Source organism: Ostrinia nubilalis, chromosome 26 (assembly GCF_963855985.1).
Source record: "Ostrinia nubilalis chromosome 26, ilOstNubi1.1, whole genome shotgun sequence".
In the NCBI taxonomy this organism is placed as follows: Eukaryota; Metazoa; Arthropoda; class Insecta; order Lepidoptera; family Crambidae; genus Ostrinia; species Ostrinia nubilalis.
The window spans coordinates 3,393,849-3,410,591 of record NC_087113.1 but is presented as its reverse complement, the minus strand read 5'-3'; the positions used below and the strand labels follow the sequence as shown (position 1 = coordinate 3,410,591).

General features: G+C 36.7%; 1 protein-coding gene across 1 annotated transcript in view; it reads right to left on the bottom strand.

Annotated features, from left to right (window-relative positions):
- Positions 1-244: 244 nt before the first annotated feature.
- Positions 245-16,743, bottom strand: part of LOC135084402 (serine/threonine-protein kinase MARK2-like) — a 122,099-nt gene continuing 105,600 nt past the window's right edge. The window contains exons 17-22 of the mRNA XM_063979178.1: positions 16,327-16,438; positions 8,032-8,103; positions 6,095-6,154; positions 4,599-4,704; positions 3,976-4,135; positions 245-2,863 (exon numbers count right to left, since the gene is read on the bottom strand). Coding sequence (XP_063835248.1) covers positions 2,805-2,863; positions 3,976-4,135; positions 4,599-4,704; positions 6,095-6,154; positions 8,032-8,103; positions 16,327-16,438 — 569 coding nt within the window. The 3' untranslated portion in view covers positions 245-2,804. The remainder of the gene's footprint in view (positions 2,864-3,975; positions 4,136-4,598; positions 4,705-6,094; positions 6,155-8,031; positions 8,104-16,326; positions 16,439-16,743) is intronic.

The following is a 16,743-nucleotide window of genomic DNA, read 5'->3' as shown; positions in this document are numbered from 1 at the left end:
GCATAGCAAGCGGCAGCGTATACAATCCAGCGAACTTCTAATCTAAACGCAGTAACCTAATACACAACGATTATTACTCAATAATTCCGCACTTTCAAAAACGACCAGACGACAAAATATTTTACATTATTTTCAAATGAACATTAAATATAATACAAGTTGAGTCCCTTATTGCATTCAAATAATGTAATTTATTATATTACCATTGCTTTTCAAAACGAGGTATAATAAATGAAAACGAATCTAATGATCTAAAAAATTTATTACACAATAATATTTCATAGAAAACAACAGTAGTGTTGTACACGTTCCTTTATCGACATCGACAACTAATTTTCTGTCAAAACATTACATGCGATTAAAACACTTTGGCGGCGCGGCTTTCACTCAAAAAGATGTCTTATTTGTGATTTCATGTAAAAGTATAACACTACACTTAATTATATTATAGAAAAAACGCGATCGCCGCACAGCTTACACATACAGACGTACATACTATTTATTTAATATATTTATCACCTAGTAAGTATGCGAACATCTCACACGATAGAAAAGGAAAGCATCACACCAAATCACGAAAACGAAACTGTGTTAATCACCAAACCGAAGGCTGAGTACAATGCATTCAACTGAAAAACTTACATTTTGACACGACGAATAATGAACATTATTGCTATAACTACAAAGTTCATAATACTTTTATCACAAATACAATACACACCTAAAATTTCAGTAGTGTAAGTATAGACTATGATGCATCTATGTTGTGTAAAGTTACAGAATGAGAACGACGCTTTGACACTTTCTTTCTAATTTCAGCCTTACAATTAGAAAGAGTTCTGCGCTGGCGACCGCGAGACAACCGCGTGACGCGATACACTATCGATATATTATGAACATTTATCGCTATTCGACGACAGCCACATATGTTTTTTTTTGTATATTTATATTTGTCATTATAATTGGAAAAAAATTATAATTAAACAACTAACACTAAATTGTATCTCTTGAGCGCAAACTCACTTTGTACATTATTACAATATGATTAAAAATACGTACTGTACGCGGTAGTAAGCATAGCACAAGACTGGCGGCGGTGCGGCGACAATGTCTTTTCAAAAGAAACCCATCAAAACGATTTAAAACGTGCCAAGAAAATAATTGATATAAATTAAAAACAATAAAAAATATCGGAACAACCCGCGCGCACCGCCTGCCAGTCGACTTATCTACAGAGAAAAAAATACAAATTCATGATAAGTAAAATTATATTACAAGTGGCGTAAATTGAGAGCGGGTTCACGATAAAAATCTTTAACTAATTCATTTAAAGTTTACTATTAAATAAACATCCGGTCTCAAGATCATGGTCGCTGTGAGCACGCCTCACGCTGGATATCTCCGATTGGCACATTGAAACCTTCTGCGAATGTCCCAACACTACACTATCGACACTATAAATAAAACTCTTAAGTCACAGATTAATCGATTTATTTGCATAGTGGACAGACCCACTGAGAGACTGGTCGAGGTCGTGTTCGACAACAGTAAAACTATTTAAAAATCGAATGACGCGATCTTTCGATCGGCCCATCACTACATCGCGTTCGGATAAAGTCGTGTTTATCGTAATCGATTAAATCGATCATTCGATTTTCAAATTTGAAATTCGAAAGATTCCCATAAGCTTAACAATTACTCGTTTTTTATTTTCAACTTTGAACTTACTTTTAAATATCAACCTTATGTTTTTTTTACTAAGGTAAGTTTTGCAAGTATTTTATGCAATATTCGTAAACATCTCTAGCAGCAAAACTTTACAATGTAATCACTAGATACGTTCAAAAACATTGTGTACATACAAGTCGCGCAAGTATTTAGAATTGAGACAGCTGTAAGTTCCTCTCCCTTGCTTATTATACGTAAGAGCGGGATGGGCTTACAGCTGTCTCAATTCCCTATTTATAGCGCATTGAAACTCGTCTTAATATTTCTGCTCCACCTGCATTCCAAATTGTGCCTTGTAACTGGCTACATTACTTTGTTAATGCTGTAATATTAACGCATCATTACGTTAAAAAATTGATCAAGACTTTTTCATAAACTTGCCTTGATGCAGGCGTGTGTCATCGAGAAATACAATAACGTGAAACGTTACATCGTCTATGCCTTCGCTTTATGACAAAGACATACAGGTTGTCCCAAAATTAGCACGTTATTACATCAGAGCTAGACTAGCTAGACTTTGGGACAGCCTGTATATTACTTTAATGACAGGTGAAGCAGAAGTGTGACGTCAAAACACCCTCAAACGCCGCCGCTTAGAAGTCGAAGAGCTCAGGAGGGGGGATGGGGTCAGTGGGTAGACAATCGCAAGGAGGGGACCGGGTGCGCGCCTGCCGCCGCAACGTGTGTACGCTGACCGAGTACGATTGATGCTGCATGGCCGGTCGTAGCGTGCGCGATCTTGAGTCGTCTATATCCGCGCTCTCCGCCCGTAGGGACAGCGATGACCGAGGCTGTGGGATCGGTAGGAAGTTTCTCGCGGGAGAAACGGGCGGTCGTAGATAGTCGGAGCGCGCTAAAGAGAGTTCGGTCGGCGTATACGCCGCTAGGAAGTGGGCGAGTGCGCCGGACGGTGTCCGCATACCTCCGTTGGCGACGAGGACCATGTCTTCTGCGGATAGTCGCAGCGAGTCGGACCGCGGCGGCGGCGGCGGCGGCGGCGGCGGCGGCGTGTCCCGCTCGTCGCCGGACGGCGGCGGCGGGCGGCGGCGGCGGCGGCGCGGGACGGTCCCGGGCAGTCACAGCTTGAGCTCGTTCGCGATCTTAGACGCAATGTTCTTGAAGCCGATGCTTGTGCCTGTAGGGTAAACGATTCAAATTGAAAAACCATATTGCAAGGGCATATCATTTCGTAAGTTATCCATCGACAGCTTGCATAGCACAGCTCTGTCAAATTGCTAATTTCCTACATATTGTTTGTGAAAGTATACAATCGATACATTGAATACGCTGCCATCTTGATTACGCGCTACCTATGTCCCATTATCTAAGCCCGCGTGCTGCTGCTAAAAGTATGCGTAACACAACGCCATTTACAAGATATCTTGAAGCTCCGCCCACTGGATCAGACCCCAATCACTTCCTCTTCGATTTAGCGCCATCTATGTTCCACTACCTAAAACTACCTGCTGCTAAAAGCATGCCTACAGAATATCCTTTTGAATCGCACGCCGTTGAGCGACAGGCGCCACAGCTAGCAGACCTCTATCTCCCACTGCACCAACGAGTCTCTATCACTTCATCATTTAGCGCCATCTATGCTTCACTTTCCAAAACCACCTGCTGCTAAAAGCATGCTTAACACAGCGCGTGCTTCTAAAAGCATGCTTAGTACAGCGCCACCTACCGGATATCCTCTTGAACCGCACGCCGTTGAGCGACAGGCGCGGCAGCTTGCATACCTCGATCTCCCACTGCACCAGCGAGTCTGCGTTGGGGTCTCCATGCACGCACAGAAACGGGAACCGCTCGCGCTGTGGTTTAGCGCCATCTATGTTGCCCTACATACAACTAGCTGCTGCCAAAAGCATGCTTTATTCAGCGCCACCTACCGGATATCCTCTTGAACCGCACGCCGTTGAGCGACAGGCGTGGCCAGCTTCCAGACCTCGATCTCCCACTGGACCAACGAGTCCCTATCACTTCACCATTTAGCGCCATCTATGCTCCACTTTCCAAAACCACCTGCTGCTAAAAGTATCCATAATACAGCGCGTCTAAAAGCATGCTTAGTACAGCGCCACCTACCGGATATCCTCTTGAATCGCACGCCGTTGAGCGACAGTCGGCGTTGGGGTCTCCGTGCACGCATAGAAGCAAGAACCGCTCGCGCTGTGGTTTAGCGCCATCTTTGTTCCATTTCCTAAAACTACCTGCTGCCAAAAGCATGCTTTGTACAGCGCCACCTACCGGATATCCTCTTGAACCGCACGCCGTTGAGCGACAGGCGCGGCAGCTTGCACACCTCGATCTCCCACTGCACCAGCGAGTCGGCGTTAGGGTCTCCGTGCACGCACAGAAGAAGGAACCGCTCCCGCTGCTCGTAGTCGCAGTTGTTTGCGTCTAGCACCTGGAATGGGTAAGGATTAATAAATAAATGTAAACATGTCATGGATTACTCAGCTATCTGTAAAAGTCTTACAAGTCAAAGCTGAAAACGCACTACAAGCTCATAAGTAAGACTCAAAAGGTGAAACATTATACATATTATTTTGTTCCCTAAAATCACGAATTGACCCTTTAAATGGTTCTGCAATCTGCAGTTTAAATCTCAACTTGCAAACAAAACAGAATTTCTTCAACTTGGTCAATCATTTGAACTTGCCTGTTTATTGAGTAATCTCCCATCTGTGAGAATATCGACAATCGATTTGGTCAATGTATTGACTCAAGTGCACAAGATTTAAAATCTTACAATTTCTATCAATATTTCTAATCTGTAAGGTGTGTATTGCAGAACGAAACTAAAAACTTTAACTTTAGCTAGAGACTTGAATTTAATTTTTAATATTTGAATATGTCAGATCCCTTACCTTCCTAATCTCAGCCATAATCTCGTTGGGATCCCGCGAGGAGGTAGTCTTCATGCTCCAGGTGAACCTCAGTACCCGCGGTTTCACCTGCTCCTCATTGCCCTGCCTACACACCGGCAGATCATATTAGTTTGTGGTTTAAGCTGTATTTAACCACCTACAGGTCCCAATATCAGTATTATCCTACACTTGGTAGCTTTGAAAATATTATGTGGTTAAACTATGAATTTATGTTGGTAATAAACAAGCATGGTTAAAATAGACCTGCAGCTAAAGTCCGGTCACCGAGCAGATAGAATTTCGTCCAATGACCCCAAGCTACCTATCCTTATCTCTCGCACACTCACTACGGTCGCCGGTCTCACAATGAATGTGCGAGCGCGATATCAATATAATTGGTATCAATAAGGATGGGTAGCTTGGGGTCATTGGATGAAATTCTATCTGCTTGGCGACCGGACTTTACCTTCTGCGTACGAGAGAAGAATACGCGGCTTAACTTATCTAGGAAAATCTCCGGTAAATATTTATTACTGACAAAGATGGTTGAAGCATAGATTAACCGTAGAATATTGAAGATACAACTGGATATTAGAATCGTAGGTAGATAAAAACATCACATCCATATTTCCCTCCAGCAGGAATCATCAGCAGCAATAAATAGAACCCTGCTTGCTGTACAAACTTGGTCCGACATTTTAGTTTACATTCCTGACGATAGATGGCGCTTATTTAACTATTTGTATTTTTAACGACATATTTCACATTCTCTTTTTCTTGGTGATAATAATACTTTTTTAAACAAGCTGTATGAATCAAAATGTAGATTTATTAGTCACAAAAATGTACGAATGACGATCGAGTGATTATGTAAAAACTGATAGGTGTGTAAAACTTTGTATCCTATATTAAAAAGGAAAAACCCAAACAAATTAATATATAGGTAACTGTACCTACTGTAAGACTAAGAGTAGGCGCACACCGTTGATTTTTAGTTGGCCGATAGTTGTGCCCGATTTCAAATTGTATGAAGAATCGGCCAAATCGAATCGGCGTAGTGTGCGCACTCCCATACATGCCCATACTGATCAACAGCCCGACTCAACTATCGGTCGACAAAAAATCAACGGTGTGCTACTCTAATCTTATTCTTCGAGATTTCTGCACAATCGCATGAGCCACGCTCATAAAAATCTAGAACCATGCCGCATGATATTGTGCAAAAATATCAGAAATTCAAAAGTACTGTTTATTACATAGAAAACTATGTACACGGAAGTGACTCACATGGCCAATTTCCATGTCTTTTTTTTTTATAAACGGCTTGTTAAAAAAACCGAAATACTCGCGTTAGTCACACATTGCGACATCACAAAAAACACAAATAACATTATCTCAAAAAAATATACCCAACAAAAAAATGTAGCAACACGGCCGTACCGTTTAAAAACTTGGGTAAAAAATAAATGAGGGTAAAATGAACGGGAAATAATTACCCAAGGAGGGGTTGTGGGCTAGCTCCTACGGCATGCTTCGGGGTGGTGCCCTCCAATGGCCTAAAAACAGAAAAACATAAACTAACACTAAAAACTAAGGGCGCATCGCGCACACCGTACTGTGCCATCGTTGATTTGTAACAAGCCCGATATTTTTTGTCGCCAATTGGAAAGAAAACCTTAAAAAATCACAAAAATAATTCATTAATGTACAATTTACTTAAAATTAAATTTAGATTTCTTTTTTCAAAGATCAATAAAAAATACTTATGCAAAAATAAGAAGTTTTCATTCAGGGATCATGAAAAAAACTGGAGTCACAAGGCATTTACAATTTCAAATAACCAATTTATTATTTTTAACAGACAGTAACTTTAATAATTTCAACCAATTCATGCTAAAAACTACAAAGTAGTTCAAGAAAACTCGGGGTAGACTACATTAACCAGGAATTTAAGTACGTAGTTTGATACAAGTAAAAATTTTGATCTGGGACTTGTTACAATAGAACAGGGGTAGCTAAAAGGTGCAGATGTCACATAAGGGTAAAACTAGAAGCAGACAAAAAGCAAGCAAACACAAATAGCATCACAACAATTTTAGCCACTTTTGTTCATCCACTGATCACATTGATGAAGACAGTTTTTATTACTATGTCATATCAGTACAGTCAAATTTTTTTTTACTATTCTGCAGCTGCCTCAACATGAACTCCGGATTACCGCGAAAAAACAGGCAGCCTTTTTTCTCGCGCGATGGTTCTGTCAACTCAGTTATTCTTTAAAAAAAAAGCAAAGACCAAAACAAAAACCACTCTGGTGACAAAAAAAACTGATAATATCGATTGGATGTCCACAAAAATTTTACATACATTATATTATTTTGACATGGTTGCAATATTTGACTCTGATCAGTGGATTAAAGTACGTGGTTACCTATTCTAACATGCTAAAAAATACCTACGGGACTTACCAATCTGTAAAACATGCTCATACCAGTATAAAAGTAGTACTCAAAATAACGTTTGATTAAAATAGGCGTAGTTTCACTTGAAACACTGAATGCTTTTTATTTAATATAATAAATCATATTTTTATAAGACAATTTCTGACTACACAGAGGTGATTAGACACAAAAAACTGAGCATTCAGTAGTTTCAAATGGTTTTTTCTCAGCTCGCAGAATATATCAATTTACCTGGTTTCATCATAACCAAAGTCAGGGGCAATGCATCACACGATTAGTCAAAGTTAAATGCCAAAACGTCTCAAACTCAAAGGGTATCCAGAATAAGCAGATTAAATTCCGTTATTTACCAAAAAAACTAAGTCCAGTCGATTTTTCACTAATTTTTAACTCTATTATAAAATTTAACGCCTATTAAAATTCTAACTTTTATTATTTTGCTAGCTTCAGACTTCAGAAAACTTTTATTTATTTGCAGAATATGCTAATCGATACGAAAATCGATGATAAATCAATTCATTTGAACATTTACTTCAGGTTTGCCTCATAAATTGATAAGAAAGAAATCTTGATTATTGCTTAGATCAAATCGGCTGGACGTCAACGAAAAAAAAACATTAATTTAAAATTTTAATACGAACGATACGTTTTCATTGTAATACATGTTAATACTTGTATAATAAATAATTTTACATGTACCTAATAAAAACAAAATTAATTGATAAAATATTAATAATATATTGTTAATTATGAATCATTTTTGTTTCAGCAATTCATAAATAAAACAATAAAAACATTACAAATAAATAATATTTAATACACATAAGTAGATAAATATATAGCGTAAAAAACCTCAAAAAATTAGTAACAAAACGCATCGTTCTCAAAAAAAGAAATCACCAAACTTTAGGGTATTATTGGAAAAGAAAAATTGGAAATAAAACATTTTTCCATACGATCCGCGCGCGTACCTCCTTTGTATATCCAGGGAGGAAAATATGCGGGGCTTCTGACGTCCGCCCGCCTCACCCAACACGGAAAGGCTGATGAAACAATACTTACCGTTACTACTGGCCAACTGACACTAGTTACTAGTTGTGAGTGATATTGGTCACTAGCCGTGACACCAGTCACTAGCAGTGAAACCGGTCACTAGCAGGGACACTAGCCCTGGTAGTGACACCGGTCACCAGTAGTAACACTAGCACACTACACCTTGATCGCATAAGACTGGTTATTTAGCAGCGTTTGTGAGATTCGTGGCAGGTCATGAAAGGTGCGACAAATGCCCTATTGTAATACACATACAAATAAACCGTTACGATATAACTATGTGATTTTTTTCTGCCTTTTTAATTGAACGCTGTCAACTAATAAGACAGAAGTGACATCACGGCTCGTTGTATCGTATCGGGTGTAGTGACAAAAAAGAAGATTCTAAAGCCTATAGATTGGGTTGACAATCCTAAAAAGATAATAATTAACATTGCAAAATAGCCAGTCTTATAAGATTTTGGAGAACTCTTTAAAAGTAGTAAAATATACATACTACAACTAAAGCTGTGTGAGAGCTTAATCACACTGGTGCCTAATCTAAAGTCACTTCTGTAGACAACTATATTCGACACAAAAATAAAAACACTTTTTAGTTAATTCACTGTATGTATAATGTTGCAACGTGACTTCTTTTAAATACTAAACAGAGGTAATTATTTTTCGTCAATATTTATTTGTATAACTTTTCATATTGAAACGTAAACGATTACTATAGTAAGCATAAAAAATGTATATGAAAATTTTTTGGAATAAAAATTTCCTCATCACTATTTTTATGCAAAAAAAATATCTAACGGCTGATTTTTCTTCAGTTAAAAGTTATCCGACGATGGTAAAATCAGCCCTTAGTCGGCTTACTTTTAGACTAAGCGTGACCAGATTTTTTTTCTTAGTGTCGTAAAGAATAAAGGGATATGAAAATAAAACACATAGCTATGTTATTGAAAACCTGATTATTCGGAGAAGCGCAACACATCCATAAACACAGTATTCACAGGATTTTAAATCTCTAATCCAGTCCTAAACCACAATGTTTACGTTTGCGACTAAGTCGGTAATTGTAGGCCTTTCTATTACAATATTCAGCGGCGAAGTTAAATTTTAGTCATGTTAAAAAATATTTCATTGTAATGTAAAATCTTAGTGAATAAATTACTTACATAGTACACATTTTTGTGATCGTGACTGTACATTGTCAGTATTTGCTACGTGTACTACGTACGATGCCACGAAACGAAGGACGTGATTTGTACAATACAAAACTGACATGTTATTTTTATATTTCAAAGAAGGCGTAGAAAAACACTTTATACAAAACTTTACTACTTTTGTTTTATCCTGTAAATAAATAATAATTTGTTCGCCGCCAAATAATGCATTTCAAATAGTTACAGAAGCTGAAATTGAGAATAATTATTTACTTTTAACAATTATGTACTCTGCGTTCTACTTACAGTCACAAACATCAAACATATGTAAAATATGGTAATTATAAATGCATTTACAGCAATGCCCATGTTATATTACATAGTTGGATGGATTTTAAATGTATATTTATATGTGTGTGAAACACATCGTAGGGTTTGTAATGACTTGTCACGTATAGTGGAAATAATATTTTTGTAGCATTCGAAATCGTATCGTAAGAATGCGATTTAGAATTCTACAAAAATGTAATTCTAATATCGAATAATTTTTTTATGTCATTCTAACTCTAAATGTCAAATCCCTTCGATATGTCACACTTGACACAAGGACAATAATTACGGCGAAACGAAGTAAAAATGCTAAGTAAAGCAAATAAAATGTCAAATTAAAAAAGGCAAAATAAACGACGAAAAATCTCAATTATAAAGATTACAATTAAATATCTAACTAAACTTAGCATCTAAGTTAGAATGTATTGCATTTTTCCTATCATGTGTAATAATTATACTTACAATTATAATTCCTAAAATAAAAAAGAAATGCTCAATGAAAAAAAAAGAAAATAATGCACAATTCTGTGCGTCCGATACACATTGATCTATAGCTGTATAATATTAAATTACATAATATAATTTCGTTTTAAGTAGGCAACATGAATGAGGAATCCATATTTAGTACTTAACAGTACAACCTCCAAAATTATAATTCAATATTAGCTTTGTCCCTGTATAATTTCACAAATATAAATCTTTTTCGTGATTTTTGTACATTCAAATATGTTTTAATCGTCGTATTAACAAGTAAACTTAAACATTACTAATATCACGAATTTAATTTAATATCAAATCATTTCCAAGCTCAGGCTATGTGTTTTAAAAAAAGCATATTTTAATCATTTGTTTATTTTATTTACTTACAAGTCGGATTACGCCCGTATTCACAAACGATGCTTGCTTAAGTGAAGCAGCAAATCGAACGCACAGCGTTGAATAGAGCTCTGTGATTGGTTCGTGTCTCACCCTGTGCGTCCACGCGCACTGTGAGATCTCGTAGTAATGTTTGTGAATACGGGCGTGAATGTATATTAAATGAAACATAATTTAGAGGTGTGTACTAATAAATCTAAATCAAATTCCGATGTCAGCCATGGACGTCAAGAGAGTTAACGATGACACTAAGAGCACCTAGTTTGACATAAATTTGTTCGGATAACTATCTAATTTTAGATATACACGATTTAAAAAAATTAAGACAATACTGGACACTAACAACTAGATATACGTAAACACGTTTACGTAAATATGAATATAGACAAATACATATACATATGTTATAAATAAACTTATATAGTCAAAAACTGTACATCCAAATGCAACATGAGTATGAGTCTACAATTTTTTTAGTAAATCAAACTACATTTTGCATTCGTCTGTACAAATTCACATCGAGTCTTGTTACTAGTATAACAAAAAAACTACAAATAGAATATTAAAAACGGGGAAAAATACTATTGTATAAATATTTAGATATTTATTTAGATATACGGAGTCTTCATATTATATAGAAAAGTTAGGAAAACAGACATACCTATGTAAAAAGATACATCCACACTCCATATCATGCGCACCACTCGTACAAATATGTACAATTTAAAGATCCTAATCAAATATAAACCTACACGTATGAGTAATCAGAAAATATGGAAATCTTACTGCTGAATAGTGATTTTTATATCTTTTCGATTATTTATTATTGCATCAACATTATTGAGAACGTATTTAACATTTATCATCTATTTTCAAATCTAACACCGATTCACGATAGCTGTGATACTATTAAAATATTTCAACTAGTGTAACAAATATAAATATCCTTTACACAGCTACAGAGTACAGTCGTGGATAAAAGGGGTACATGACCTAAAATATTAATTTGTTTAGTTAAACATACAGCTGCTGCCTATGTGTTTTTTTCTATATGGTAACATCTACTGAGTATTTGTACCAAACTATAGGATGGGCCGCTCCTTACTCGCTAACTAATATACTGATAGATCTCACTCACTCCTTAAACATTATTCAATAATTGCATTGCGTGGACCATTTCCCAAGGATGTATAATTGTCTAGGAAAATACAGCGTGTACAAAATATCGTAGAGGAAACATGGACGATGCTTACGTCAGATGTCAAGAGTGGTGAGGACAGTCGCATGGTCCACAATAACGCTCAACAACAAGAAATTGTCACTGAAAAATCTAAGTATAGTGTGTATAATAATACAAATATACAAAATATTTTTTTCAGTCGTCGAAATTTTTAACATCTCATGCAGAGTCCGAAATAAATATGAACAAAACGAGTTTGTATTTTTTGTGCATTTTTGTGAACTTAAAAAAGCGTAAACACGGAACCCTGGAATGTAGAGAATTCGTTCGAAATCAAATACTTCTTAAGAGCTAGGATGAAATGCAGACCGCGACGGGACTAGATCTCTGCTACATGTTATTTGATGAAAGTCACAAATGGCACTAATAGATTAGCACAACCATTTATCACTTTAAGAAAAAACTACCAATTTGAAAAAAAAAAAAAAACAAAAAAAAATTTTTTTTTATGTCAAAAAAATGGTGTAATTTTAAAAAACTAGTTTTTTTTTCAGGCTCATTTGCCAAGTTCAAACAAATAACATGTAGATGGAAATGTCGCCGCGATATAATATTTTTTTAAATTATTTAATATTTAATAATGAATACAAATCGAATTATCGAATTCCAATCAAATGTCAACTAGGATGGAAGCTTTATAAACCAATGAAAAAAGTTAACACCTAAATAAATTCACTGCTCGCTGTATCAAATGTGAAACAGACAATCAGAATAAATATAATCATGTTTCATATTTGATACAACGAGTAGCTCGTATAAAGTTATCTGTTATTTACCCAAAGGCACATATAATATTAAAATAAATTGTACATTTTTAATTAATTACTACTGTCTTAGGGGTTGAGTTAGTTTGCTGCGAATAAGATTTTTTTGTCAGTAAGAATGCTAAATATGGCCTATGAGTAAATTCCCAGTGTAATTTATACTAATTTTTCTAATATTTTAACGTTAGTCCTTCTTGAAGCCTCCCAGTGGTGCGTCACTCCGCTCATGGGTTTTGGTTCAACCTGCGTAAAACGGAACGGGTGAGCGAGACGACCAATCTTCAGCCGAATCGCCGCCCTCTTCTCACTCCGGCTCACTTGTTTTTAACTTTTTTTACTTCACTGAATATAAAGTCGCCATAATTGGGTCGAAAAGTCGACAGACGCATTGCTAGATCGCTAGCTTTAACCGTTAAACGTAAAAGCATAGACAATGTAACACCACTTCGTTACCGAGTCATCAAAATGTAGATGGCGTTGCATAATTCGCTTCTAATTTCTTAACGCTAGAGGCGAATTAGTGTAGTGACGAAGGCATAACTCATATACATTTTGAACTATTCGATATATCGATAAAGTATGTTACACTGTCTAGTCTCTCAGAACCGTATAATCCGTATGGCAACCTTATAAAATCGCTCGCGTTTCAACACAATCAGATGCACAATACTATTGACAAAAACTCCCTCCGTTTGATATTTGAAAAAAAGAACTGTCACGTTGCGACACTTACGCAAAAGGGTTGTGGATAGACAAAGCGAGACGGCATGATAGACGCGACCGTTAGTAGAAGCGTACGGTTAGAAAAAAATTAGTCTCGGTACGGGGGATGCACGAGGTATCTTTAAAATGCCAAAAATGTATTTTATTCTTTCACCGTACACCTCTTAGTCGTCGAGGCCGGAACCGGTCACGGTACTTACGTTACACGTTGAATCGCGTCACTAGCAAGCACTACGGACAACACTCAAAGCGTACAGGCATTGCGCTTGTATTGCCTTTGCTCACATCGTCAGCGAAATAAAAAAATAAAATTAAAAAAGTAGCGATTCATTCAGAAAAGGGGATCACAACATGCTTCCATCTACGTTTCAACTACTTGAGACTCGGGCTTTTTACTCAAGCGATGTAAACTTTCGAAAAAAACAAAAATACGTTTATGGATAGTCTATGGGCATTGAGGAGAGAGCGCGCAATTACAAAATAACCTTGTGCGTACGTATTCTAGTGAAAGGGAGAATTAAGGGAGGTTTTAGCATCGTGCATCCCCTGTATTGGCGAGTTCGAAAAAAAAGTAAAAATATATGTATGTATATAATATCAGAGCTCGGAAGTCGATCGAGGGAGACAATTTTAGCATCGACAAGTGAAATAAACACACAACGAACAAGACGAGACATGGGTTAATAAGTGACAAGTTAAACAACAGTGTGTTACGAATGGTGTACAATTATTTACATAAAACAAAAAAGAACAGTAAGTGGGAGAGGACACGTGAACAGAATGGGAGCCCTTTTGACAATGTTTCGCTAAGTACAGTTAAAACACATTAATTAATGCCGGTATTAGTTTTAATTACATTAAACAGACACAGAAAATAAGTTGGAAAGTTAAAGTTTGCAAGAAGAAAGTACAAAGCAGAAATATATAATTTTGCAATTTTGTCATCGATTGTACCTGTCATTTTCATAAAATATATTTTGTAAAAAAGTTTAAGTGAGAAGATTCAAAATATTGTAATGAAGGAATCATAATCATGCAATAAACACTATCAATTGGAGCTCATACTGTTCAAAATGGAACTTCAGATTCAATAGTAATAAGTAGTCTTTTTCCACAACCCTTTTTCAACTATCAGTTGGACATAGTCCGCCGTAGGCGAATAAATATAGGAAATATATTTTAATTATAATTGTATCGTGTAAAGTATGTCGAATGAGACAGTGCAGCAAGCGGTGCAATGCTAACATTGAAGCGTTGCGTGAAATGATATTTCTAGCTTAATTTTATTTTCTTTAAGACTTTTGTGTGCGATTGTACTTTATCTTTTGATTTTTGAGTTTAGTAAAGGTCACAGCAGACATATCAACTCGGAAAGGGATCAAAACCGTATCGCCTTTCGCGCGCTGTCAATCGCGAGGCGAGGCGTTTACGATGCGGATAAGTGTGGAATTTCATACAAAGAATACTGACCGCCTCGAGTTGATACGGTTACGATCCCTTTCCGAGTTGATATGTCTGCTATGACCTTTAATAGTATATTAGGCACAAAAGCACACGAAAAGCAGAAATGATTCTATATAGCTCAAAGCGTCATAGCTCATGGGACACAATGTTGGAAAATAATAACCTATTCCCAAAAGGTTAGTCACATGTCAGTAGATCGATGGTTAGTGACGTGATTTTATAAAATTGTGTGTTTTGTGAGATGTTAGTAGGTTATGAGTAATTACTGAAGTAGTTCAACATTGAAAGATTCGTTTCAATAAGTGAGAAGATTCGCGAAACACATTTCAACTTGATTTTTATTCATTGTTTGTTTATTTACACATCAAAATATAGAAGAAAGGTGTTTCATGTCGACGAACCATACAAAATGAATGGTTGGAGAACCATATAACCCATGTAGAAAACTTATACAACTTTGGAGTCTCCGACTAAAGAAGATTTTTCTCTGTAATTTGGAAGACTTACTAATGAAAAATCGGATTTAGCATCCTTAGGGGGTGAATTTTGGAAAATCCTTTCTTTCTGCCTACGCCAAAATAATTAGAATAAGAATAAGAATGTCTTTATTCAGCATAATTATCATTTAAGGTATACAAAGCAAGAGTAAGTACATAAAAAAACATAAAAACATAACAGACAATAAATAAAAACATATGCTGAATAGGCGCCCGCTCAGCAAAAATCGCGACATGACACAAACGTCATGCCGAGAAGCTGGTTTTCAGCGGGAACCAATTCGTGATGAGGGTTGCGCGCCCTTCTGGTTAAGACCTGTGGCCGAGACGGTTTAATCAGACAGTTATAAACAGGTTAAAGGCAAGCTACAATCTGGTGACACAGTCCCTGTCTCGTCTGTGACACAGTGAGCCAGGTCGGTCTACTGGCCATAAGGGCGCGCAATAGGGGGCGTGGTAGTCGATAAAAATTACTACCTAAAAACTACTACTAAAATTACAAGTAAATTCAAAAGAGACAATGATAAATTTTCGGCTGGTTGTCATGGTCTACCTACATCTTCAACAAGCGCTATTCTCCGCCAATTAAATAACACAGTGCCAAATTCAGAATGTAAATAAAATACATTGCAACATGATTTTCATTATAGCAATTTTTTAAAGAATACAGGAGAATTCCATCAAGTTTCGGTTGCTGTTTTGACATATTTATTTGTATTTTAGCTTGATAAAACCTAAACAGTTAGTCCCCGTTTTATGCACCAGGACCTATGACTACCTAGCTACGATCTAGCAGTCAGTCATTGCTTTTTATACGTACAGATTCCACAAAGTTGTATAAGTTCACCCAGTTGTAAGGCTCAGTTTTCATCAAAGGGAAAGAAGAGTAGATGTTTGAATAAACTATCAGTTTTCGTTATGCACATCATATTTCTTCCACTCAGCTTCGGTTCACAAAATCTGTTTGGTTATTCAAACACATCTCTCTTCTCCATTTTGGTAGAAACTGGGCTAAGATGCGCGCCATGATAAAATTTTATCGACTTAGACGACAAATGTATAGGCTTATCGTGCAGTCGATAAAAGTTTATCGTGGCGCGCATCCTTGGCCTAATATATCAACATAGAAAATATATGACATGAGCGTGAGTAGTAAGTGAGTGCCTACCGTTTGCTGAACCTCGAGGAGAGCTTGGAGAAGAAAGATGGCCGCGCCTGGTGTGGCGAGCCGCCGTCGCCGTACGCGCCGCCCGCCGACGCGCCCCGCGACCGGGTTTGACCTGGTAATGATGGGTCAGCGTCAAATTGTGAACTCCGTCAGATTATAATATAACGCGTGAGATTGTAAACTAACAGTGAGTTAAATTACGTTAGATTGTAATAGACAGATAATAATCTGACGGAATTCACATTAAGAACAACCTAATTTTAGGGTTGAGAATCCAATTATTCAATAAGCTATGAATAGGCATTTTCTCCGGAAACTCATCCATAGATCGCATCTGCACCTCGGGTGAGATTGTTATCAAGAGTTAAATTATTAATATCTTCAGTAGCTGCTTTGAAATAAAGTATGATGAATAGA